Here is a 27580-nt window from a genome sequence, read left to right on the forward strand (position 1 = left end):
TTTTTTGAAACATAGTGGGCCGTCGAAATGGTTTCGTAAAAGGGCATTGTACCATTTTGGAAATCTTACCAAAATTCATGGGCTGGACTCGAAAAGTTTTATTCATTTTCATCTTTGTCTTCTATCTATCTCTCTCGCTCCACCGTCCTCTTGTTACCTAGTTCCGGTGATCTCCGACACCTCGGACTCACGGGTGGATGGAGGCCACCTACGCCGTGGCCTGCCCTAACTATTTGAAAAAAAATATATATTATAAAAATTAAAAAATTTTGATTAAGTAATGTATTTTTTATATTCGAATTTAGTTTGGTTTTATTTGAATTTAGTTTAGCTCTATTCGAATAAAGTTGGCACCCTTAAAACAAAAAAAATCAGGGCTTGTACCTTGTGTCGGAGGTAACGATGGATCGATGGAAAGTAATGATGGATAGTGTTGCTGAAGTATTTGGAGAACAAATCTAACGAGGTTTCTGTTTTTGCTTTTTTTCTTTTTTCATATAATGCTGGAAAGAAAAGCAGTCAACCTTCGCGCCCGTCGTCGGCTTTGGTCTGTTGTAGCTTTTTCACATTCTCCTCACACACACAAAACTTCGACAGAGACCCTTATGTGACATCGAGCGTGTCCGTCGATTGACGGAAACGCTCGATGTGTAAAGGATTTCCCACGCCTGAAACCCCCTTTGTTGAGGGTTTTAGAACTCCCCATTTAAGATTTCCCACGCATGACACACCCTTTTATATATATATACACACACCATGGTGTTTTTTTTTAGAACGCATGTATGGTGCTGTTGGAGCAGCCCCTGCAGCTGATGTTAACACGCTGTAACAATCACATATTTTTAGTCGTGGTTCATAGTAGGTTGTGTGTTCGTTTGGGATCTTAGATCCAAGGTTGAGACACTTTCAGTTTAAACAAATGTAAAAAACTACGGATTTAAAGATCTGATTTTAATCCGAATCTCAAATCAGCATGGATCCCTGCAGCGAAACAAACACAAGGTGAAGCTAAATTTCTGAAGTAATCTCCAACAGGCATTTTTTCATCCCTAGTTTGACAAATTTGCTTTTCTAGAACACATTTTTTTGCGTCAAGGTAACTGGTTAAGATAGGGCATGTAAAAAAATTTGTGTTTGATAGATTCCCGATTGTATTTAAGTCGAATCATTAATACCGATAGAGCTTAAGATTTAAAAAAAGGGGAGGAATAAGGGGTCTTCACTCTTCATGCCTCCGTTCCCTTCCCAGCTGTGGGTTGTCAACCCGTCCCGGAAAACTAGCCAGCCATAAATAGAAAAGGGTACCGGACAGAGGGGGACACTAGCAAGGGTTTCAAAGCTCGTCGGAGCCTTTTCTTTGCTCGTCTTGGCCCCGTGTCTTCGTCACGAGCAGAGCAAGTAACGCTATCCAAATCGGGTTGGTATCCGCTACAACCCAATCCGAAAGCACGTCCTAGCTTCCTTCCAAGCTGTGTGATCGCCGTCAATGGACGCCCTCCTCGTCTGCTGACCCGCGAAGATCTTTCTTCGTCTTTCCCCTGGCTCCTCTGTCTGCACGGCAGCCGCTGCTCGCAGAGGATGGTGGGAGCCATGGTAAAAGAAGCAGCGGGCCGAATCGTTCCTCTAATATTTCTCCTATTGGCTCTCCGTTTGGCAGCCTCCTCTCCTGCGGACCTCGTGATCCTCAAGGCAGAGCGACGAGTGAGCTCTCTCTCTCTTGGACCTGCTTATTTCCTTTCCATCCTTGTTGTAAATTTTTTGCTTAGCTTTGCGATTACATTTTCTTAGTTCGTGAACTGCTCCTATGCTTCCACCATCTAAAACTATAAGGACGCTTGAGATCCATTATATTGTTTTCATGATTCTTGTCAACTGCAAGTGGGATTCTTGTATCAACCGCGTGTAGTTTTTCGGTGCGGCTTGTTTGTGCAATTCTATAGATCCATTCGTCTTTCCCTCTCTCTTTCACTCTGGCAAGAGCCCGAATTTCTTTAGAAGTCTGACATCATTGTTTCGGCTTTTAAGCAACACCGTTGACGCGTTTGTAGTAAGTGAGTTTCCAGAAACGCAGAAACGAAAACGTTGAAGGCTAGTTTTGGAAGACTTATGCTATGACCGTATTTGTTGTAAACCAGCACTCGGTAAGTAGGAATGTAGTGCTGTTGCATATTTGTTTCTTTTTGAAAATTATGGTGAATAAAACAGTAGGCAGCTGGAAATGGTGTTCTTGATTACATTTATTTTGCAGTTACTTCCCCATGAAAATTTTAAAGGTTTTATAAAGTCTTGTCTGCGAGGGTCTTCATGCTGGTGACCAGTTGTCTAAGTAGGTGACTTTTAGCGATTATAAACTTGTTCCTTAAGCTGTATACGGCCTTTTCTCCTGTCTATGCTTAGCTTCCCTTGTCCTCCCATTTTTTCCAGACCTTCAAATTGTAGTGCTTCTTGTTGGTGCAGATTGACTTGACTTCTCCAATTGTGAGGGCGTCTGTTTCTCTAAAGGTATCTTCTGCTCAAGTTTTGCTTTAACCAATTCAAGATTATAGTTGTGCTTTTATCCTTTGAGTGCTTAAACGTGTAACTAGTGGTTGGTGATAACTTTTTCTCTCTCAGGTTCAAAATTCTGGTGCATTACCTTCTTCTGACGTCCTTATTGCCTTCCCTTCAACACAAATTAAGCGTTTATCTCTGTTGAATGTGGTTGCAGTTGAGGGGAAAAGGAAGAAAAAAAGTTTCAAACCCCTTACTGTGAACCCCACAAAACTATCTGATATACCAGAGGATGTTCATTTGTTCTCTATTTCCCTTCCCAACTCGCTAAACTCTGGCGAAACCATATCATTGGAACTACTTTTTATATTGACACATTCCTTAGAGCCTTTCCCCGTGGAGATATCCCAGTCAGAGTCTCAGTTTGTCCATTATGATGACAGTGCTGTGTTGCTGTCACCTTATCTGGTGAAGGAACAAGTTACTCACATTAAAACACCAAACAACAAAATTGAATCATACACAAGGATTAATCCTGTGAATGTTGTGGGTTCAGAATTAAAATATGGAACCTACAGTGACCGCTTACCTTTCTCGTCTGATCTCATAAGAGTGCATTTCGAAAACAACCACCCATTTGCAGTTGTTGAGGAGTTCACACGTGAAGTGGAAATATCACACTGGGGAAGTATTCAGGTGACTGAACACTACAGTCTTGCTCATGCAGGTGCTCGACACATGGGTGTTTTTTCAAGGTTTGCTTCCATTCCTGTCTTTTATGACAAGTAAAGAAATAATAATTCTCTTCATTTAGTCAAAATCCGACAAAAGAATTATCACGTGTAACACCCCTCAGTAACATTAAACTTATGATTGTCTCACTTATATAAATGAAATTCAGTTGTCTGACCAGAAAAAGTGATATTTATATTATTTACATGTAATGCTGCAGTATTGAAAACATTTTAATGGGAGGGTATCAAGTTGTCCTTTTAAATTTTGCATGTCTTTCCTTCCATTTCTTTCCACTGATTCATCAATATATTTAGAGACAAACAAATAACTTTAAAAAGCTGCCTCAGTTCCTTTTAATTCCCATGGTAAGAGCATGCTGAATAAAAGGTCTTTGTGATGCTGTTAGTTCCCTAGGACTTGCAAAGACAATTCATGCCACTGATTTGCCATGATCTAGGTTGTTGACTAATCTAGCTTTTATGTCCTCGTACAGATAATAATTAAAAATATACCCAGTTAGTGAGTTTGTGTGCATACGTATTTGTAGTTAAATGCGTCCCTTCTTGTTCTGGAACATGCATTAAGAAAATTAGAATATGATCTTTTTAGTTTTTCCATTTCTAATTTGTCTAGCCCCACATTTTAAGTGTTTAGCCATGTGCATTATTATGTACCATTGGGTGTTGTGGCTTGTATTGCATTATTGAGACATTAGGTTCACATTAAAACACTGGTAGGATGACAACCTAAAACTATGTTTAATCAAGGGGATGAAACATAGGGTACATGATCCCTTTCCTTGAAGGCTGTTAATTTCACATTGCTCACTGGATTTGTTTCTTGAACCCTTATTCCCCTTGTGTATGTGAAATTTTGGTACATGATTTTTCTTCTGAAAAATTTTCTTCTACGAGTAGGAGTTGGATACTGGATCCTGTGTCCTCCACATGATATGCTAATTTTTGGACAATGGGGGTATGCTGAGTTGCAGTCTAAAGGGACGAAACTGTATGCTGAAAGTGAGGTGACAGAATGCTGTCATGAATGAAATAATGCTACTTTGATTGGAATGTTTGGATGGCAATAATTTCATGTTTAACTCCATATACGGGCAGCTTTTATTTGCTTTTATCTAGATGCTTGTTTGTCATTATAACTGTTTGCTGCAGGCTTGACTACCAATCAAAACCATCATTTAATGGCATATCATCATTCAGACATTTGCTTGCTAGATTGCCACCTCGTGTACACTCTGTTTATTATAGAGATGAGATTGGAAATATTTCCTCGTCACACTTACGTGGTGACCGTCTGAAGGTATGTGTTGTTGAGTTCTCATTTAGAAATATTTGGCATATGGTTGGCTTTCATAATTTCCTGAGAGTTTGCAAAGTCTACATAGCATGGTTGCAAGAGAAGGAAACAAAAAACAAGAAGAAACCTCTATTACAAATTTGCAATGGGAAATCTGTTGGTCACATGTGTGCATGAACAGATACAAATAAAAGTGCTAATGTGGTAAACACGTAAGTATCATTATAAATTCGCTCAAAATCTAATCTTATTGACTTGTTTCCAGCACCATGCTGACTAACAAGAAGTTGGTTTCTTTCACAGACTATGAAAAATCGTTGTGATCACAACAATAAAACAATCTTCTGTTTTTTTTTTTTTTTTATATTTTGGTGTGACATTGGACATGATCAATGAGGCGTCTAAATTCAACATAAGGTATAAGGATTTATGTGTTCTTCGTCATTAGTTAAAAAAAAAAATAGTGTAGTAACATGAAATTGAGTTTTGCCATTTCATTTAGCACACTATGTCCTTAACTAAGACATGTTAAAGCTAATATAATTTTCAATAAATTGATTATACGCCTTAAACAACATTATCTCAATTGTTTTTTTTGGCAACAGTCAACAGAAGATGATTTTTCTCTATGGTAAAATGCATCAGAAATGTGCTTTTGGTGCAAGGAAATGGGTTTTTTTACAGGCTTCCCTAGCATTTTCAACAAATTTTTAGATGCTTTGAAAATTTTGATTTATTCTGGAAAACCCCAAGAAAACAGATAGTGGAGTCCAAGTAGCGTCGAGCAGTCAGACCTTAAAACACCAAGACACTAACCCCCTAATGTGAACAGGAATTGTGGTCATATAGTTTGGACTTCGGAACAGTATCTTTCTTCACTAGTATTATTGTGCCATAGAATTTGATTATAATAAACTTGACTGCATGTGTTATAAGCGATACTGCTAAGACGAGGGTTATTTATATTTGAAGCAGCTTGAGCCAAGGTTATATACGTGAACTTGAATCCGATATCATCTGCTTGAGGTTTTGTTTTTGCACTGCTGATGTTCTTTTGCTTGTTGACATGTTATAGTTTGTAAAAAACCTAAAAGGTGAATTTTGTGCCTTATGAAGATATTTAGCTAGAACCTGAAATATCTCAGTTGTAAGGTTACACCATAGGGAAGCCTTAAATCTAAGAAGATGTTTTATCCACCTTTTTTGTTCCCATGTTTCTTTTTCCTCTTGTTTTCTCTCCATTACATAAACATCATTGTGGTAGATAAAAATAATATTTTACAACAACTTACAGGAATGGACTGCAATATTATAATATAAAAGGCAACATGTTTTATCTGCAAATATCTATATATGCCTTTTTTATTAATGCATGCTTGATTTGCTGTTCTGCACATGTCCTGTGCACTCCAAACGGATGCAAACAACAGAGGTGTGGAATTCACCAGGTGTGTTCCATGCATGCCTTGTCCACAATACAGATGCTCCATGATGATATGGACTATGGAGCATCCTTCTGCTCCACACAAACATAACCCCTCTCATTATTCCCATTCTTCATAGGGTTTTTCTTGTGTTCAAGACCATATATAACAATATCATCTTGTTCTTTCTTCTTGGAAGAGCACAATAGATCATCATCGCAGATCAGCTATGCTGCTATGTTGTGTTACTCCTGAATCTTGCATTTTGCAGTCAGAACTTGAGATCGAACCAAGGTATCCCTTATTTGGAGGATGGAAAGCCACTTTTATTATTGGTTATGGGCTACCATTGCAAGACTTTTTGTTTGAATCCACTGATGGGAAGCGCTACCTCAACTTCAGTCTTGGTTGTCCCCTAGTTGAGACAACGGTAGACAAGTTAACAGTTAAAGTAAGCGTATTATCTTTTGGTTATTTTACCCATGTCACTGATATAATCCGATCCATATTGTTTGGTTGTATTTGGTTCTTTTTATTTGTGGAACTACCCTGTTTGTGGTGCTTAACAGGACATTTGAACTTTCTAGGTAGTTCTTCCAGAAGGATCTACAGACCCTTATGCAGTAACCCCTTTTGCAGTTGCGCAGCGTCAAGAGGTAATATTTGAATATCCTATTCTAATTTCATTCAATTTTCTGCCAGCATGATAGTTGTTTAGTTGCTGGTCTAGTGACAAAGGAACAAGTTTTGTTGTTCTGGTGTTGTTAAATTATCTGACATTCCGTAACTATGGTAAACTACTTATAAGCTTTGTCATAATGGAACAACCAACTCATATGTGAATTAAACCATTTAAATATTGCTCTTATATTCACGTATGATATTTGCAAGCATCAAAATCATCCACTGCAGTTGGGTTTTTGAAGTGAGAAAGTGTTGCATGTTTTGAATCCATGACCTGATGAGATAAAGAGCATAAAGTATTTTCTTTCTTCTTTTTTTTTTTATGGGTTGTTGAGGAAAGGACGGGAGGTAGGGTGAGGAGTGAGAATGTGATGCTTGACCTACAAGAAGTTCCACACATGCACCTCAAAATTGTCCGTGATGATAATTTGCAACTAACAGACTATTTGTTTCTTCCAGTTGAAATAGCTCTCCCTGTCCTCTTTTATTTCTTCCAATGTGGTAATGTAACTGAGCTATGAAATGACTACTACAATTTAGTTAATGAAAATTTATTGCAATTGACAATGCCCTCTTCTATTTCCCTCACTCTCTAGTGCTAACTGCATATGCCTACTAACACCTGTTAGGTTTTCTGTTTTGGGGTTGGGGGTGAGTGCACGCCTATGCTACTACATTGACTTTCTAGAGAGTCTTGAAGCTGGTCAATTAAATCCTTTGGCGTTGCTTACTATGCATGTTGGTTGAGTAGGTTAATTTTTACTATTCATGTCAAAATAGAGGACTATATGGTTATTTCATAATTTTCATTAGCCACATGCTGTAAAAAATTAAAATATCATTGCCTAATTGAACCATCCTCCACAAGTTCCTTGTGTTATATGTAATTTGTATAATCTTTGGGTTCTGATGTGAATTCTGGTTTCTTCTTATGCACTGGTATTTCACTTGCTCTCGTACTCATGTGGTTTTTCGCCTATTGCAGAAAAGCTATTCTTACCTTGATGTGGTTGGGAGGACAGTCATTGTGTTGGAAAAGCATAATGTAGTCCCAGAGCATAATGTTCCTTTCCAGGTGCTATTGCTGTGGCCTAATACTGCATCTTTAACTATAAACTGATGGATATATAGGGCATTTAACTCCATGAATTGTCATGGTCCTGCAATTATGAGTTGAACTGGTGTTGGTGTAGCTTAAAATGCTGAACATGAGGAGCTCGGATCTTATTAACTTGGGCTAATTAATGCAAGAAAACTAAAACATCTTGCTTGAGTTGCACTTTTTCTGCCTGATATGAGGTCGGCAGTATAAATAACAAAAGCCTACAATATCTGTAATGATCATTAAACTTTTTTGTAACTTACCCTTTGTGCAGGTCTACTACAAATTCAACTCTGTTTTCATGCTTGCTGAGCCATTCATGCTGGCAGTTGCTTTTTTCTTGTTTTTTGTTGCCTGCATTGCTTACCAGCACATTGATCTTTCCATTTCCAAGTCATGATGATCCTCCAAAGCAGACAGGTAAGAGAAAAACTACTCGTTCTCTTGGCACTTTAGATAACTGAATTTAGATCATTATCTGCCATGAGAAAGTGCTTTCTGATCAATTTTCATGTATGATCTTAGGATGAACTTTCATAAGTTTATTCCAAACATATTGGCATTGTTTTGGTGGCCTTACGCATGTCATTTGGTCAACTTAGGATATATTTTTGTTGCTTTATCCATTTGTTTTTCTTTGGCAGGAGGAGTTCGGAAGAGTGGTTGGTCGTAAAGATAATAACCTTACTTTCAATGAATGAGAAGAGATAGCCTAGGATTTGTAAAGAGCCATCAATCTACCTGCTGGCTTGAATATATCCTGATACGTTGCAATATTTAAGTAGAAGTAGTTCTTTCTTTCCCCAATCCTGAGAATGTGCTTTAAGTGACGCGTTGTTTTTTACCTTAGTTGATCCGTTAAGCTGCCCCGAGGTGGTGCTTTTCAAAATGTATTGGTAAGCTACTTATGTGCTGCGACTCATGTAGTTAAAAGTCCTTCTTTAGGACCATAATTTGTTTTCCAGCAGTGACAATTTTTTATAGATTTCCTTCTGACGGCAAGAGTGTGTTTTGGGGTCGTAACCAATTAATTTCATGGTGATCGAATTTTAATTTGTTAGATAGGGGGTGATGTCCAGTTAAAGACAATCTTAGGAAAAACAAAGTCAATAGGTGTGATACTACAAAATGGTGGAAGTATCCTGAAAAAGGCAGTAAAACTCTTTTCTTGGGGATATTTTAACCACACCTCTTTCATCGCTAGCTGCTTGACTATTAATTAGCTGGCACAATTCATGAACCCTCTATATATGTGTGGAGTGGCCACTGTGCTCGTACAGTGCCTATATTCTTTTCATCGAGGCTCAGGTATCTCTTTTTCAGCCAAGTAATTTTATGAACGTGATTTTATGTTTAAAAATGAATGCTTTGCGTAGAGATCATGTTTTATTCGTTGTGAGTTCACGCAGAAATGCCTATAGCCCTACACGTTCGAGGTCGTGTATTGCTGCCCACTTGATGTAACTATCTCGTCTGCCCGGACAAGCATGGCGAAGCACGGAAGGGACCGTACGAGCGAGATGGTTAACATTATTATGCATTCACACCAAAACTATGTTGACTATCTGTTAATAATCGACGCGCTTCAAATCGGGGGGAACCGTGAAAAATTGCTGGGTCTTGTAACTGTCCCCTTGCAGGAACTGGATTGGAACCTGAAATCGTAAGGACTAATTGCCTATTTGTTGCTGGTATGATTCAGAAGACAAGTAGGCCTTACTATTTATCGTATCAGTTTGTCCCGCCCAGATCTGCTGAACGCTGGAGGCAAGGGACGATAGGACAAGTCTCATCTCCATCGCCCCCACGGATCATATATGGTTTGGGAGCTAAATTGGATCAGACCAGCGAGCTAGCTTTTAAATCCAGTAACTCGCAGGGGCGCAAAAGCATTGGGATGTGGGGGGAGATGGGTTCATTGGGTTGGTTTGTCAGATTTCGGTATCTCGGTCATGCCTAACCTATTTGTAGGGCTAGGATATGAGCATGGAAAATCCTGACCCGGAAATTAGCCGACGAATGCCTGGGATTGGTATATCGATCCATATTTTGAGCATATAGGCCGATAGGTATCAGATCATATTTTGAGCATATAGGTTGCTGCGGGTTTATCTTTTATTCTCCAAATCAATTTAAAATAATTTAATTCAAATGTTTGGACTTTAAAATACAAAAATTAAGGCAATACATAATGGAGAGCTCTATTGTGAGCAAATTGATAACTGATGTGGTGTCGATGTACAAGGGCACAAAGTAGTAGGTCACGTTATGGACCTGTTACTAGCATGTTTCTAGTTTGATTCATGTGTGTTATGTTATTGTGTTTTAAAGTGGTGAGGTGCAACATTCAAGTTTATGAGTATACCGTTTTCAGATGCAGCTCAAGACTAAATGGAGGGGCCTTGAGGACTTTTTAGGGATAAACCTATCACTCACCTGATCATACAACGTTGGCTGGGACATAATTTCTTCTAACCTGGGTGATTATTTTTGATAGAGCACAATTTATGAGCCCTTTTGTGTGTTTGTCCGATGATTGATATTTATGTATTGGCTCCAAATAAATTGTGGGTACTAAGTCCCACTTATTACCCCATATGGGTGGATAGATTAAAGTTTAAACCCTGATCCAACACAAACTACTACTACGCCCCCTCGAATGAGAGCGAATCCACTCCCCTCCGAACCGCGCATTAGATTAGACGGGCTCAGGTTTGGTAGTCTTGTCTTCACTGCCGGTTTGGACACAAGTTGGGTGAGACCGAGAATAAGGGGCAACGGCGGCTTTCAAGTCAGTCATGGGTTCCGGGTCCGGGACTGTCTCCATCCATCCATATCCGAATCTGCCGTCATGCCAGGGATCCTCTCATCTGGCGCGTTTGAGAGCGTCAGACTTATTATTCAATGATCTCACGCGGCACCAACTTCATTCTAATTACAAATGGACTCATTTTTAGAAGGCATTGACCCAAGGTAGGCGAGAGAGGGGTGGCTACAAACACAAATTAATAATCGAAACAATGCAGATGCCATGCAGGATCAAATATAATAAGCTTAGATACCCGGTGTCTAAATCCGCCTCGTCAACGTGTATTGACATCTTTTAATAAGAATGCTAATGAATATACCTTTTTAAAAACTTCTAAATATAAGAGGATTTTTAAAAGGATCGATTCAGGCCGGTTGGTATTGGCTGATGTGGCTCGATTCGGTGTCTCGTTTTGAACAAAGGGAGACGGCTTCGGGCCACATTGGCGAAAAGTTCCGACTGAAGTGACTGAAATGTCCTGCAACGATTCCTTCGTTAACGAGCTTGCCCCTGAAGCTCCCAGGTATAAAATACAAGTCGAGTGCAATTGCGCGGGAAAACTCCCTCCCTCCCTCCCTCCCTCTTTCTCCATCCGTCATCTGTGAAGAAACTTCGCACTGGAGAAGGCAGAAACATAAAAAGAAGGAGAAGAAGCAAAAACCTTGATTTTTTGCCTGTTCGGATCTGCTAGGGTTCTTGGATCGATTGGACTATGAACGGGGAAGGCCGAAGAAGGGAGCGTGCGTCGGCCAGAAGCCAAGCGAGATCGAAGCTGTTGCGCAATGCCGAGGAGGAACTGGAGGCGAAACTAGGGTTTGATTTGTTCTCCGAAGGGGAAACGAGACTTGGTTGGCTGCTTTCTTTCTCGTCTGTGAGTTTCTTTCCAATCCATTCTCCTGCCTCTCGTTTATGACACGGGTCCAGTTGTTTCCGGTCCGTCTGTTGGATGTTCCGACGAGGAGCACGTGTTTAAGTTTTACAAATTCTTCGCGCGGCGCCAATTCGTGCCGGTCCAATCATCTATTTGATGCTCCAATGGGCGCGCGGGGGGTAGGGATTTGATTTCTACATTGTTGCAAGTTTAGACTTGCAGTGAATCACATCCCGATGAAAGCCATGGTTGTTTGAAAGGTCTTGTTCAACCCAGATTCTTTCACTAACCCAGCGGAAATCCTCGATTAGTTTTTTGGTAGATAAATTGAATGATCGATGTGATTGATTGTTATAAACATGGGGCAGGGGCATAATTAATAAGTCGAATGAGGGCAACTTAAGACGCAACTGCATCTTCCAAGCGTGGGTGTGGGTCCGTGTTCTAGGTTCTTCCATTTTACTCGTTGGAGAAATACAAGCCCCATAATTGGAAATCGGTTTCTACCTTAGTTGTCAAGGCGCCCAGGCGCTGCCTGAGCGCCAGACAGCGCCTCGGCAAAAAAGGTGACCTTTTTTTTTGGGTTTTTTTTAGTTATATTAACCATTACATAATAAAATTATGTAGTTACTGATTGAACTATAAGCTTCTATTCCACGTAAAACTTGAAAAACTGTTCTGTTCTGTTCTTTTCTAATTGAATGATTATACTTTGTAAGTAAAGCCAAAAAGTAAAGCATGAAAAGCTATTATGTTCTTGTTTACATGACAGATTAACAGTACATTTCCAGCTTGCTTACATACTAGAAAACAGTGCTGTTCTGTTCTAGCTAATGCCTTAGTTTGATACACAAAAGAAAACATGTCATTCTTGTTTACATACTGGACAATGCTTGCATTTCTTATAGACTATTTCAGTTATAGACCTATAGACTATTTTCATTTGAATCATTTCAAACAAAAATCATATCAAATCAGTACATATAATATACATTACAAGTTTACAAGTTACAACAGATTGTACATATATATAATATACATATAACAGACACAACACCCCCACAAATGAGGAAATAAATCTGTATTCAGGTTGCAAAAGTGAGGTCTGCATGTATTTGTCTGATTACTAGACATGCACTAAACAAGAGAAACTGGTGGTCTTTTTACCATATACCTAGGTTTTAACATGGGTAAGAAGGCTGGCATAGGTTCCACAAAATATGTGTTAGAGCACATAAGATATATACATACAATTCATTGGTTTTATAGAATATGTACTTAACGTCTATCTGGAACTTCCACTTGATGAGTTGATAGAGAATATGTCATTAACATACAACAAACTATACTTAAAGAACAAAAATTATATAATGTAACTGCATATAATATAAGTATTAGGAGGTATAACAGTGTATAATAAAATTACAGGACTTAATTTGAAGGGAAGGTGATTTTTTAGCTTCCCATGGACTAGGCGTGCTAGCGCCTAGTCCAGCCTAGGCGCACGTAGGTGCCAGTCTAACACATGTTGCCTAAGTGATGGACTTAGGCGATGGGTGTGGAGTGTGGACTCACACCTAGGCATGGACTAGTCCACGCCTTAACAACTAAGGTCACTGCCCCTTAGCAGGCAACTCGTTTGACAATACTTTTCTTCCTTACTTTGTCTGTTTGTAGAGGTTAAAGAAATTTAGTAGCTCTTTTTCATCTGCATATAAACTCATTATTTTCTTCTATGTTTATGGTGTCATTTACATATTGATATTTTTATGGAACCCATCATGATTGAAACTCAATGCTCTTTCTGTTAAATATCGGTATCATTAGTAAATGAAACTCTGCTTTTACTATATGCTATCTATTGTATATCGAGCATGTTTTCTGGTCTTGATTTGTGTTATATGTGAGAAGCCTCCGCAAATACTGCTTCTGGATGTTTATCCCATCTACTGTAGGCTGTCCACAAATTGCTCATTTAGTAACTATATTTTTTCATGACATGCAGTCGTCATTGGAAAATCAAGATAGTGGTAAAACGTACAGCTGTGTGGATCTTTACTTTGTTTCACAGGTTAGTTTCTGTGCATTACATATTATAGTAGTAAAGTAGTTTTTCTAATTTCAATTCAGATTTTTCTTTTTCAGATTCTACTTGTTGTCGTGATGCTTTGCCATTTATTTTAGCTAAACATCAACTTATTGTATTTCTGTTACAGGATGGATCTACTTTCAAATCCAAATACAGGTTTTCTCCTTATTTTTATGCTGCAACAAAGGTAAGGGAACATTATTTTTCCTGGAAAATTTTGTTGAGTTCATACCGAGCAGCTTTTCTGTTGTTTTAAATTTTTAATTTAGTTGCTCATTAGGTTACAATATTCTTGCATGCGTTCTTTTGCACGGAATGGATGCTTACATGCATATATTCTACAGGATACTAACCTAATATTCACTTTAATATATGTTGATGTAACACCTTTTTTTTTCCTATGATTAGGAGACATCTGAATTGGATGTTGAAGCACACCTGAGGAGACGCTATGAAGGAAAAATATCAAATATCGAGATTGTAGAGAAGGAGGACCTTGATTTGGTATTTTCTTCCTTAGACTTATTTGAATCAGGCTGCATTGCAGAATTGTTTGTGTGTGCATGTTTTCATTTGTTAATGTCCCTTAAGAATTAAGATGTTTTTCCCACAAACTGCAAAGACTCTAAGTTCCATCAAAGTGAAACTCTGCAGAATTTATTGCATGTTTCAATATAACTTTCATTCTTTTCTACCTTATGAGTATTTCAGACATCAGATGGTTCCATTGCACATGTTTGTCGTTCATAAATTGAACTAAGAGATGGGTTAAACTTGAAAACTGAAGCTTCTATAAATAAAGACACAGCAAGTGCACCAGACCTCAATGAACACAGATTAAGAGAAAGTTACAACATAAAAAGGACAAGGGAATGAGGCTAAACCTATAATGTTTGGTTGGTAGTTTTACCCAACTTTGATCTGTAGATAATCCATAATTGGGAGCTTTTCTGATCCTTGACTAATGAGGAGTCTTTGTTGCCTCTATGAAATGAAACGGAGGCTAAATTTACAACAAGAACATCATATTACTGTTTGCCTATTCGTGGATATCTTCAAAAGTTTGTTGTAACATTCAAGGTGAAAAATACATTTCCCCAAGTTAGAAAAATATGCATCTTATGATGGTTTCAGAAAGCATGTCTCAGCAAACTTAAATGTGTTTTGGCAGGTTAAACTAGTTGATCATTTCTTCATTTAAAATTTTAAACTCAATGGGCTGAAAGAGTTTAAAGTGTCTAGTATGTACATATAAGCAGTTGCATATTTACAGTTTGACAAGGAATAGTTAGTTTGTACATTGCAGTTTTCTTTTCAAATGGACTTGTTTGGAAGCTTAAGATCAGGCCCTTGGCTCTGACATGATGACAGAGTTGTTGGACTGGCATTGACAACATACCCAAGTAACTTTTCCAAAATTCTGGGGAATCTAAGGTCCTTAGAAATGATGATCTCATACCCTCACTTTTATGCATGAAGAGGAGGGGGTGAATCTGGACGGCGGTTGACTCTGACAATCGAAGCCACCATTGGTGGATATGTGATCTGGTGAAACCTTTTTTCATCAGTCACAAATTTTATGGTTTTCATGATCTTGAGTTGATAAAGTAAACTGCTTATTATTGGCCATTATTTGTTCTCTGGTTCATTGTAGACATCATAAATTCACGTGCTATTTTCTGTACATCATATTTTCCTTTCTAGTTCCTGATCCACTTTGATGTATTGCTTATGTCATATTCTTCTTTCTAGTTATTGATCAACTTTGATGTATTAACTTGCTTACCCCATGCAGAAAAATCATTTGTCTGGCTTACACAAGCAGTATTTAAAGATCAGTTTTGACACAGTGCAACAATTGATTCATGTGAAAAATGATTTATTGCATGTTGTTGAAAGAAACCAGTCAAAGATTGAAGCAGCAGAAGCTTATGGATCATTGTTCACTTGGAATAGGTAAAATTCATTTACAGTGCCTATTTTCTATTTATTTTGTGTTGATTTTGTGGCTTTGAATATTTTACAGAAAGGTGTATTACCTTCTGTGAATAACGAAATCATGCTCAAGTTTGATAAAATTTTCATTTAACCATCTTGTGTTACATTACCTCAACTCAAGTGGCTATTATGAGCCTATTTTTGTTATCCCTTCAAAATTTAAGTATGTCATTGTACATATTCATGTTACAAATTATGGCAATTTGGAGTATTTTCCCCAAAACTAAATGCTCTCTTTCTTTATTAGAGAACAGGTAATAAATTTGTTTAATTGTTTTATTTATTAAATTATTTAGAATGTCAATTTCATGATTCTTAACTATGAAGTTTATCATCAGGCATGACAAGCAAAGGGTACATGACTTTTTGGATTATATTATTGATCTTAGAGAATATGATGTTCCTTATCATGTGCGTTTCGCAATTGACAATGGTAACTCACCTAGCCCAGAATGATTTTATGGTATGCTTCTTTTGGAGACTTTCCTAATATTCCCATGACATGCAGATGTGAGGTGTGGGCAGTGGTACAATGTTAGTGTTACCAGTACTGGTGTCATTCTAGAGAAACGGGCTGATCTTCTCCAGCGTGCCGAAGTCCATGTCTGTGCATTTGATATTGAGACAACCAAGCTTCCTTTGAAGTTTCCTGATTCTGAATATGACCTGATTATGATGATCTCTTACATGATGGATGGTCAGGGTTATTTGATAATTAATAGAGAGGTAAACTTGGCAAGATGACACCCCATTTGTCTACCATTGTTACTTACAGGTCTCGTAGATCTGTAAATGCTTAGTTTTGATATATTGAATCTTTTGGTTGCTAATTCACATCGCTGCAAGGGTTCTTTAATGTCAAATAACTCATACCTTGAACTCATTTCTTCTTACACTTTCTTTACTTTATAATTTATATGTTTTTTAGGACTAGGTGAGGCTTTTGGAATATTCACTTGCTGATCTTACTTAAAGAACCAAAGATCGTACCAGCTAAAATTTCAGCACTTGTGAGAGATGCTTGCTTTTGAAGGACTGGAGGTTTTAAAAATTTTCTTGCTGGTCAAGATATGGTTGCAGGAATATTGATGTTTCACTTGGAAATTATGTTATTGGGAAATTTTGCATCAGTATGAAAGTCCTATGTCACATAGGTACGGGTATCAGTGCACGTACGGGTACGGGTACGAACCATTTTCAAGAAAATTGGGTGCGGGGGTACGGCCGTACACACACGCGGACATATATATATATGTGTGTGTGTGTCAAAAAATTTCAAAATGAATAACATATTCACAAAATACAATATGGAAGTAATTAACATACAAATATATCAACTTTCTTGATTCTCCGTCTCATCATCAAGATTAGAAGGAGCAACAGGTCACGCTTTTAAGATATATTGACATCGCTATGGTTATGACTCACACTATTATTGAAGAGTCAAATTATAGAGAAGGAATGGATTTTCGAAACATTGTATGGAAGATTTTAAATGAAAAGTTGTGAGGAACTATGTACAAGAAAGGTTTAGAGTGAAAAAGGAAACAAGAAAAAAGAGGGGGTTTTTTAATTTTCAACTCAAAAACTGAACAACTTTGGACTTGGTCAAAGTTGACCGAGTCCGAAAATGATCCCGGGTACATTGACCGTACTCGGTACTGCGTTGACCGCACCAGGGCCGTACCCGTACCATACGGATACGGGTACTCCTCCATAAGAGGAGTACCCGTGTGACATATAATGAAACGTTCTGCTCTCTTTCAAATACTTTGACAAGTTCTAGCTAAACTGACTTTAGCTGGTGACCAAAACAATAAGATACAAAGTTCTCCCATTGATCAGTTCATCTTGGATCTGTTTGCCTATTTTTTGTTTGTTTGTAGTGTCACAGAAAATGCTTTTTATTGAAAAAAAAAACGTGAAAATTATGTTAAAAACAAGTTAGCCGAAAAAAAAGGGAAAAAATGTGTTTTTTTCCAAAAAAAACATACAAAAAAAAACTTTTTTTCTTGGTTTTTCATTTTTCCCCCTTTTTAAACCTAAATGTTGAATCAGGAACTAATTTGAAATTTTCTTTCAGATACTCATCCTTATGTGAAAATCTGTCTATTGATTTCTTCATTCCCTATTGTCTATTTCCTCTGTGCAGTGTGTGGGAAAGGACATTGAAGATTTGGAGTATACACCAAAGCCAGAATTTGAAGGTCATTTTAAAGTTAAGAATGCCAAAAATGAGGTAACTTTCTTGTAATTTGCCTATACAGTTTGTGGTATTTGAGTGACACTGACATGTAATCCCAAAGCAGCATCTCACCTGGTGCTATCATACGTTGGTCTTTAATTATTAATTATTATTTTCATTATTTGCAGAGGGAATTACTGATGGTATGGTTTGGTCACATGCAAGAAGTGAAGCCTCATGTCTACGTTACCTATAATGGCGACTTCTTTGATTGGCCATTCATTGAAAGTCGGGCTGCATATCATGGGATCAAAATGAGTGATGTATGCTGTTGTTTCTGTTTTGCGTGCATGGTTATCTATACATATAGGGAAATTAGATCCTGCAACTACGAATCCTAACAACCCTGACTATTCTCTCTCTCTCTTCTGCCAAATTAAGTCACATTTAGTAAGGAGAGAGAGACTAGGAATCAAGTTTGTTAGGACTTAGGATTATTGATAGCATGTAACGTGTCATTGTTATGCTTTGTCACTAAATAACTCTTGGGTCATTGTGGTCCCTAGGAGGTTGAAGGTAATATTGATTGATTGCAATATCTTTGCAGGAGATAGGATTTCAATGTGATGCTAACCAGGGAGAGTGCCGATCAAAATTTGCTTGCCACCTGGATTGTTTTGCATGGGTGAAAAGGGACAGTTACCTTCCTCAAGGAAGCCATGGTCTAAAGGTGCATGGTTATTCTATAATTGACCTGATCGTCTACCAATGCCTATTAAAACTTGCTTGTGCTTAGTGACTCTCTTTATCCTTAAATTACATTATTAGATGTGCATAATGGCAAGAAGTTGCTCTTTCTGTATTATAAGAAATTGTACTTTCTAATATTTAAGTTAGTCCACGATAAATCAAGACAAAGTTGTTGACTCGTTCATAAGTGGAATTCATCAGATGCAGAATACCTTTGCAAGAAGCCGGGTCTTCTTTGCTGTCAAATATCCCTTTCATGAAACACATGCTGAATGTGGCATAAAGACTGCAATACAGCCTCTGAAATAGAAGTTACACAAGAAAGAATTGCAGACATCTTGCTTAATTTCTCTGTCTTGGAGACTGGCATCATTTTAGCCCATTTTATGATGTTGATTTTCAGGAGACAGGATCTAATCTGTACTGATTCTATGTGGTTGTGAGGCAGGTTATGGACTTATGGGCATACAGTAATTTTGTGTTCATATGCTTAATGCTGTTCAAGTCCATAACTTTTTCACCTTTAGTTGTATGGAAATATTGATCATCATTTTTTCTCATTCAGGCAGTTACAAAAGCTAAATTAGGCTATGATCCATTGGAGGTGAATCCAGAAGATATGGTTCGCTTTGCCATAGAACAACCACAGGTACAAAATTACATTTTATTTATGTTCTATTGCATTTTGAGAAATGTTATGTCAATGTTTGATGCAGATTTGAATTCCCAAGCTCCTCTTTGGTTATAGATGTCAGCCGTTGCCTGTATATTAGTTGGATTTTCTTTTACATCTTAGTCAAATTTAATTCTAAGGATCTTCAGCAAGTATATTTGAAACAGTTGTTTTTTGGGAAAATTGGTACAGACAATGGCATCATATTCTGTCTCAGATGCTGTCGCCACATACTACCTGTATATGACATATGTTCATCCTTTCATATTCTCACTCGCAACTATAATACCTATGTCACCTGATGAGGTGCTGAGAAAAGGAAGTGGTACACTATGCGAAATGCTCCTTATGGTCCAGGTATGCTTGATCCATCTGTATTACTATTTATTATAGTCTAATTTACAGTTAGACAGCTGCTGATTCCTCCTTTTGTCCTTGATCCATATATCTTAGGGCCAGTTGTAATCTCTCCTCATAATTCCCTTAAGTCTAATGCTTCTATAACCCCTGTTTGCTTTCTTGTAATATTTGTTGAACAAGGTTGTCTGTTGCATTTCTTTACAGCTTATATATGAACATCTAGAGCTTGAAAATTTTCTGATTGTTCAGCATATAAGACGAATGTCTAGTAATAACTGATGTTTCTTTGTTCATGCAGGCATATAAGGCAAATGTGATATGTCCAAACAAGCACCAGACAGATCCAGAAAAGTTCCACAACAATAGGCTTTTGGAGAGTGAAACATACATTGGAGGACATGTTGAATGCCTTGAAAGTGGTGTTTTCCGATCTGATCTTCCAACTAAGTTTCAGCTTGATCCTTCTGCTTTTGAAGTATATCTAACTTTCCCTAGCAATTTATGTTTTCCATATGTATATGGTTCACACAAATATAACTATCCTTTAGAATTTGCCAATGCTTTTTACACCCATACAAATATATGTGCACACATGTACATATCTATACACCCATATCAATATGTGTGTGCATGTATGCAGATATGTTTGCATAAATAGTATATGTTGTTTGTATGTGTAAGACATGCATCTCAAGGCGGGCTGTCAATGGAAGTACACCTGTGAGATTTATTTTGGTGTAAAGACAAAGTGTGGGAAAAGACATTCACTTAAATGTTGACTCAGTAGATGGTTCTGTTGGATGTTTTTTCACTTTGTTGAATAAGTGTGTCAAGTTAGAAATCTGTCCAAAACAATGCAAAGAGTTTATGTGTTAAAATGTCTTTTTATGTGTTAAAATGCCTTCCTAAAGTTGTCATTACTAGATTTTCCAGTTTCATAATCTTTTTCAGAACATATGTGGCAGCTTTGGGATTTTGTTGGTGAAAACATGGATGAGATAGGAAATTCTAATTCAATTTTCTGTAGAAGTTTATTAAAATCAACCTATTTCACCAAAACTTTTCAGTTGAAAGATGATTATTTTTTATGAATAGCATTTTGATTAGGGTCAGTTAGATGCAACTTTCTAGTTTCTACTGATTAAGTATGATATGGAAGAAGTGTGTCTGGCAATTGAATTTTCTGCAATTACATGTAAAGGATTCTTGATTCAAGTGACTCATTTTTTTAATTCTGTACTTTATTCAGCGATTACTTGCCAACCTTGACCGAGATCTACAATATGCCATAAAAGTAGAGGGCAAGATGGAGTTAGATTTAGTTGCTAACTATCAAGATGTGAAGGAATCTATTGCCGTAAAGGTACCAACTTATGTTCCTTAACCACAAGGTCATGCCTGAGCAACTGGACTTTTTGGCTTATATAGCAGTATCTTACCAATTTATGTTTCAGTTAGGCATTCTGAGTAGATAATTGTTGGTTTGATAAAATATTTAATATTTAAGGCAGTATATATATATATATATATATATATATATATATATATATATATATATTGAGGAATTAGAATCAGCAGGCTGCCAAATGTTGCCAGATGACAAAGTCCTTTAAAATGGTCATTGAAAACACCTTGCACTGGAAGCATTAGCAACAGTCTACGGTATAACCACGGTTTGTGGTGTTTTTAATGATGGTTTGTGGTGCTTCTTAGTGACAGGTTTAAATATTTAGCCATCCAGCAACATTCGGCAGCCAGCTGATTTCAATTTTTCTATATGTATATATGCATACATACATACATATATATAGTATATCTTGTTATGATATTTATGCTTTCTTATAGAGAGAGAGAGAGAGAGAGAGAGAGAGAGAGAGAGAGAGAGAGAGAGAGAGAGAAATTGTGCACCAATATTTTCCATTTGGTGTGATAGTAGTTTTTCAAGGATTAATGGCACAGGTGGTTACAAGTTACAACGTGTTTGAAAATGCAGAAGTAAAGAGAATCATTAAATTATGACGTCTAAATCAGATTTTGTGAACTAAAAAGTTAAAGATTTTTAATTTTTTAAAAAAATCCAAGTACTCATCAATTTTATCTGAAGGCTAAGTTAATTTATGATTTTGGTTCCAGAATCTGTATTGACTATTCTGTGTTTATTCCATTGCTTGTAGCTTGCAATGTTGCGTGATGAGCCAAACCGTGAGGAATGTCCCCTTATATATCATCTTGATGTGGCTGCCATGTACCCAAACATCATTCTAACCAATCGGCTTCAGGTATTAGATGTTGTTAACATTGTCTGCATGTTCTTTGTTAAAAAAAGTTTCCATAATTTAACTTCTTTTCTTATAGATGTTTGAATTATGAAGTTCATTTCTGAATGTATTAGCTTGTCAACCATTTTTTGGAATTCACGATCCTAATCATTTCTTTCATGCTTCCTTGAAATTTTGGTGCTCTGATGTGTTCTTGATCTCATGGCCCCTTTTATCATTTTTTTAGTGGGATGGATATGATTTACAAAGTTTGCATGAACTGCTATTACTTTTGTAACTCTGTAACTTCAGATTTTGGAAATATTTTTTGCTAGGTGGTCAGTCTTTGGTATGCAGCAAAATTTTGTTGGCAAAGGAGAAAAAAACCTTTTGTCTCAACATGTCCATTCACATTCTCTAGGCAGTGTGGTGGTGTGGTGCTGCATCTCATTACATAAACCCACACATAAATATTGATAAGTAATTTGCGGGAAGAAACCCCAGGGATTTGTATCCTATACCATCAGTATTTATAGCCTATACGGCTATACCACCAAATTCAGCTGTAGGTTCGAACTCCTTAGGATTGTTTGGATGCACTTGCCAACAACACTCTATATTTGACGATATTGTTTCTTCTATATTCTGTCTAGAAGGGATTGAGTGGTCTGATATAGCAAGTCCTAGGATTTAGTTATATGAACGATACAAAGTTTATCTTATCTTGTTCTATAACCCAGATCTGTCTGTGGAATATTTTAGTCAAGAAGAATGTCACTCTACTTTTTCTTGTACATCCATTATTGTTTTGGTGAATCTACTAGCATGGAACCTAGATACTCTGTGCAATTCTCTAGCACTTGCTCATTTACTCGAGGCTGGAAAGATGAGGGAAGATGAACCACTGGACCAGGCTTCAAAATGTTTTATGTTGACATACTGTCTATATCTGAATGTGTATGTTTACATCTCCCATTTTACACTGTTTTTCAAAATATATTTGTTTGTTGTTGTTTAGCCATATAGGATATTTCCTTTTGCATTACATTTAGTTTTGCTATTTTTCAAAGATTCATTCCTTTGAACCTCCTCATCATTTTTATGGAACTTTGTCCCATATTGAAGCTTTTGATTCCAATCATTTCTATATGTTCTTGTCAAACTCATGGAAGGTTCTGTGTCTGCCTTTTATTTGTTCTAGCCGCCATCAATAGTTACAGATGAAGTTTGTACAGCATGTGATTTCAATCGACCTGGCAAAACTTGCCTTAGACATCTTGAGTGGGTTTGGCGAGGAGAGACGTTCATGTCCAAGAAAAGGTGTGTGTGTGTGTGTGTGTGCAAGCTTTAATAATCTTCAGTGTTGGTTTTGTTGGACATTTATCTTAAAATTGTGTGTAATTGGATGTATCTTCTAGTGAATACTACCATCTGAAAAGTCAAATTGAGTCAGAGCTTGTAGATGATGTAGATGGTGAACCATCAAAATCATTCCTTGACCTCCCAAAATTGCAGCAGCAGTTGAAGCTGAAGGATCGTTTGAAGAAGTATTGCCAAAAGGTAGGAGTAATGTACTTGTCTAAATTTTCTAGTGGTTTGTTTATTCATAACTTGTTCTGCATGTATCAGGTATACAAAAGGGTGGTTGATAAACCTATTACTGAACGTCGAGTTGCTGGGATATGCATGCGTGAAAATCCATTTTATGTTGACACTGTAAGAAGGTTTGTCCTTTACATTCTTCATTAGGTGTTGATTTCTCATTAACTTCAATCAATTTCAGAAGTTTTTATGCACAAGACCCCATAGAACAATATTTGTTGTTTTTTTTTCATATAATAATGCGGGAGAGAGTTGATGTATTGCGCCCCAGTGTTTTTCTGTTGGCTTTACAATTTGGAGCCTGTATGGTTACCTTCCCTTTTGCTACTCCTGTTAGCTTTCGAGATAGAAGATATGAATACAAAGGTCTCAATAAAACTTGGAAGGGAAAATTAGCTGAAGCAAAGGCTAAGGGAAACTTGATGCAGATACAAGAAGCACAAGTAAGTATAGTGCTTTGTGATGAACCAAAACTTTCTATATGTTTCTAACTGATGGGTTCCTCTTTTTTTCTGGGCTTATGCAGGATATGGTGATACTGTACGATTCTCTTCAGTTGGCTCATAAGTGTATACTTAATTCCTTCTATGGATATGTTATGCGCAAGTAAGTATTAATTCGAGAAGGCCATTGTGCTTTGAATATTTTTCATTATTCTCTAAGAAGCAGCTGTATGGAATAACAGAGCAATCAGGATCTCTGCAAATGGGAACTTAAAACTTCAAAGTTTGAAGTTTAAACTTTTGTAATAACTACTGTTCTTTTCCTATTCTTTTCACTCATCTGATGCTTTCTACTTTGTGAAAATTTGTATAGGGGAGCTAGATGGTATTCTATGGAGATGGCCGGAGTTGTTACCTACACGGGAGCTAAAATTATTCAGAATGCTCGCTTGCTGGTAGAAAAAATTGGAAGACCACTTGAATTGGATACAGATGGCATATGGTGTGCACTGCCAGGATCATTCCCTGAGAACTTCACATTTGTTACAAAGTAAATCCTTTCAGACATGCTTTATCTTTATAATTAGTATGTTCATTAATTTATCTGTTGCTCCTGTCTCTTTTCACCAAGGTCTTTGGGGAACACAGGTTTTGTGTATTTATTTGTTGTAACCTTCTAGAGTATTAGCTCTATAGAAATACATGCTGGCAAGCTCTTTATGTAGTCCACATCACATTCCCTGGGATATGTTGGTAAGAGAACATCCCATGATGTTGCTTAAGTTTGGTTTCTTATGCAGACATATCAGCATGTAAGAAGTGTTGAAGGAAATAATGAAAATAGTTGCCAGAAAAAGTTAACTTGACAAAAGCACAAAACTGCAAAACAGAAATACTATTGGAAAGTATCTCATGTAAAAGCCTTTGCAAATATATTTTCAAGATTCAGATGTCTGAATTAGCAGTATAGCTTTATAGGGCATATTGCTTGGAAGCTACATGTGCTTGCCATTCGTAACATATTGAGCCTTGTTGCAGTTAGGTGAGGGGACAATATCAAACCTTTGATTCAATATAGCAATTAAGCTCGTGGTTTTTATTAAGGATTTGAACCTTGAACACTAATTTTCTTCAGATTGTAATAGCTGGCACATTGTGTCTTCTCACAGAAATTCAAAGAAGTTCACAATTTCTTATCCATGCGTGATGCTGAATGTTGATGTTGCAATAAACAATACAAATGACCAATACCAGGTTGGAGAGGTTTATTTCTTTGTTATAATTCATGGTGACTTATCTAAAGTTACTGGCTTATTTCATATGTCAACTTTATTGGACTTGTGGTATTGTATGTCAGACACTTGTCGATCCTGTCAACAAAGTATACACTACCCATAGTGAATGTTCAATTGAATTTGAAGTAGATGGACCATATAAGGTGAATGCATCCAACTATCCAAGTGCATTGTGATAATTGGTAGCTGAACAAATGCGAGATGACTTCCTTTGAATTCTCAACTGTTTTTTTTTTATTCCTTCTCTCCTTAGGCTATGATACTACCCGCTTCAAAGGAAGAAGGGATATTAATTAAGAAAAGGTATGCTGTTTTCAATGATGATGGAACTCTTGCGGAGCTTAAAGGCTTTGAGATTAAGCGACGGGGAGAATTGAAGCTCATCAAAGTCTTCCAGGTCTGCTCTCAGTGCCTTGGATGTTTATAATGCTTTCCAATGGCATAAGTTAACAAGAACCTGATGCATGTTCTTGAGATTTAAGTTGTCTAAATGATTCCCATTTACAGTGAGCCATTTCTTTGCCCATCAGGGCTGGTTACCATCCTTCATATTGGTGATTTCACATGTTTTTTACTTGTTTAGTAGAACTACATCTTACTAAAAAAAAATACTAGAAGTGCAAAATTTTTAACTAATCCAAGATTTTGTGTGTATGCTTCACTTTTGAAAATTCAGTTGTTGCTTTGTATTTTAGTGGTAAAAACAATGTGTGAAAGCATTCCAATATTTGTCACATTCTACTAGCTTCTAAACTATTAATGGTTAGTTTAATGGAAATTCTATCCGACAGTGACATAGTCAAAGCGAGAAGTTAACAGACAAATTTAATCATGAAGACTGGTTTTGATCAAAATAAATTTTTTTATTAGTTTGATGCAAATTGCAGATGGCCATCCTGTTTCTATGCAAATGCATGCACAGCAAGCTGTCCTTTTGGGATACTTTGGCCACTAAAAAAACTGTAACAGCTTTGAGCCTGTGTGTTTTTTTAGGTCTTGAATTATGTAAGGCATAGGTCCAACTTTCAGGTAACTTAAAATTATTGCGCTTGTGAGCAGCACTGCTGCTGCCTTTGCAAAACACAGCTGTCTTTGAACATTTTGATAAAGGAGGTCTATCTGCTGTCCTCTGCATTCTCTATCATGTGTCCATCCCATGGATCTTATTATTCCCACCAACCATAGAAAGGTTGAGTCTCTTTGGTTGTAGCATGGGACTAACGATATAAAAGAGGGATATTACATGTCTGTCCTGCTTTTAGTTGGCCACAAAACATGGTCATGCATGGGACTGTGTAGTTGCTCGTGGTTGTTGTGAATCTTATGCACAATCTCTTAAGCTTCCTTGCCTTACTTGGAGATGACACCTGGTTTTACGATTGCTTCCTAATTTAATTGGTTTAATTATTGTCACTAATCCTAATCTTCTTTTTCATTTTATTTTGTTTTCTTTCTTTTTTCAGGCTGAGGTTTTCGACAAGTTCCTTCACGGGTCAACCTTAGAAGAGTGCTATGCTGCAGTTTCATCTGTTGCAAACCGCTGGCTTGATCTTTTAGATGTAAGAATAATTTTTCATGGTTTATTGCAAGCCTTAAGGGAAAAGTACCTGACCCCTGCTTTAGTTCTAGTCCGACTGCTGCTATGACATGCTCCTCTTGTAGCTTCCTGTTATTTCCCCCTTATTTGATATTTTGAGAAAGACTATACTTTCCTGCCATATTTTCCATGTAACTATCAACTATCAATGGAGATGGCAACTTGACTAAGAGATACTCTGTTCTTTCTTTTCTCAAAGAATCAAGGGATAGATATTGCTGATAGCGAGCTGCTTGATTATATATCTGAATCCAGCACCATGAGCAAATCCTTGGTGGACTATGGAGAGCAGAAATCATGTGCCCTGACGACTGCAAAACGACTTGCAGATTTTCTAGGGGATACCATGGTCAAAGACAAAGGTCTTAGGTGTCAATATATAGTTGCTTGTGAGCCACAGGTATGCTTACCAAGACTTTGTTTAGAGTGATATCTACATTTTTTCCCTTTTTCATGAGTTATCTGAGAAAGTTATCTGCCATGTACAAGAGAGAGATAAAAAGTGTATAGTCTTTTACTATATGCATAAAATATGTGTAACGCAGCTGCAATTCTCAATATCTTCATTTTGAAAAGAGAGTTCTGAGGCTAGTCATCTTGAAAGCGAGAGTCTACAAAGTGCTGTTTTTGTTTTTGTTGCCGCTTAGTAATTTAGCTTCCCATTTCTGTCATCCAGGCTATAGTCCAACTCCAATTGAAGCTGGTCATGCAGCTGCAGGTCAATATCAGGGAATATAGATGTAGGTTCACAGACACTCAAAGCACTATATAAAATATATCATATGTGAAAGAACACAAAGCTATGGAATTTCAAGTTGTATACTTTACAATTATATGTTTATCTAGAAACTCATAACTCCATTATGCTGAATTACTGATGTCAAGCAATAAGAGAGTTAAA

The 27580-nt window shown here is 37.2% G+C and overlaps 2 protein-coding genes across 3 annotated transcripts in view; both read left to right on the forward strand.

Moving 5' to 3' along the window:
- The first annotated feature begins 1219 nt into the window (after positions 1-1219).
- LOC116266197 (dolichyl-diphosphooligosaccharide--protein glycosyltransferase subunit 1B) lies at positions 1220-8732 on the forward strand. Its single transcript, XM_031647312.2, has 9 exons — positions 1220-1701; positions 2458-2502; positions 2614-3245; positions 4395-4542; positions 6235-6414; positions 6551-6619; positions 7633-7722; positions 8024-8169; positions 8394-8732. The coding sequence occupies exons 1-8, from the start codon at positions 1579-1581 to the stop codon at positions 8147-8149; spliced, it is 1413 nt and encodes a 470-aa protein (XP_031503172.1). The 5' UTR covers positions 1220-1578; the 3' UTR covers positions 8150-8169; positions 8394-8732.
- Positions 8733-11137: 2405 nt separating this feature from the next.
- Positions 11138-27580, forward strand: part of LOC116266165 (DNA polymerase epsilon catalytic subunit A) — a 33616-nt gene continuing 17173 nt past the window's right edge. The window contains exons 1-26 of one of the 2 annotated variants that reach the window (XM_031647272.2): positions 11138-11429; positions 13435-13500; positions 13646-13705; positions 13927-14022; positions 15314-15474; positions 15855-15949; positions 16025-16242; positions 17669-17755; positions 17890-18024; positions 18309-18431; positions 19017-19100; positions 19317-19481; positions 19783-19959; positions 20734-20847; positions 21659-21763; positions 22944-23062; positions 23161-23302; positions 23372-23466; positions 23682-23787; positions 23871-23950; positions 24161-24337; positions 24957-25041; positions 25145-25225; positions 25336-25479; positions 26546-26641; positions 26879-27079. In XM_031647272.2, the coding sequence (XP_031503132.1) occupies positions 11271-11429; positions 13435-13500; positions 13646-13705; positions 13927-14022; positions 15314-15474; positions 15855-15949; positions 16025-16242; positions 17669-17755; positions 17890-18024; positions 18309-18431; positions 19017-19100; positions 19317-19481; positions 19783-19959; positions 20734-20847; positions 21659-21763; positions 22944-23062; positions 23161-23302; positions 23372-23466; positions 23682-23787; positions 23871-23950; positions 24161-24337; positions 24957-25041; positions 25145-25225; positions 25336-25479; positions 26546-26641; positions 26879-27079 (3171 nt within the window). In that variant the 5' untranslated portion in view covers positions 11138-11270. Of the gene's footprint in view, positions 11430-13434; positions 13501-13645; positions 13706-13926; positions 14023-15313; positions 15475-15854; positions 15950-16024; positions 16243-17668; positions 17756-17889; positions 18025-18308; positions 18432-19016; positions 19101-19316; positions 19482-19782; positions 19960-20733; positions 20848-21658; positions 21764-22943; positions 23063-23160; positions 23303-23371; positions 23467-23681; positions 23788-23870; positions 23951-24160; positions 24338-24956; positions 25042-25144; positions 25226-25335; positions 25480-26545; positions 26642-26878; positions 27080-27580 lie in introns of those variants that run through there. The other variant, XM_050080855.1, reaches the window with a different exon arrangement.

Source organism: Nymphaea colorata, chromosome 12 (genome assembly GCF_008831285.2).
Source record: "Nymphaea colorata isolate Beijing-Zhang1983 chromosome 12, ASM883128v2, whole genome shotgun sequence".
Taxonomy (NCBI): Eukaryota; Viridiplantae; Streptophyta; class Magnoliopsida; order Nymphaeales; family Nymphaeaceae; genus Nymphaea; species Nymphaea colorata.

Bases quoted from the DNA above. Each gene is read 5' to 3' on its own strand.
- LOC116266197 (XM_031647312.2), top strand. From the start codon at position 1,579: ATGGTGGGAGCCATGGTAAAAGAAGCAGCGGGCCGAATCGTTCCTCTA. The intron at 4,543-6,234 runs GTATGTGTTGTT...TGCATTTTGCAG, and splicing joins TACGTGGTGACCGTCTGAAG to TCAGAACTTGAGATCGAACC. The intron at 7,723-8,023 runs GTGCTATTGCTG...CCCTTTGTGCAG, and splicing joins AGCATAATGTTCCTTTCCAG to GTCTACTACAAATTCAACTC.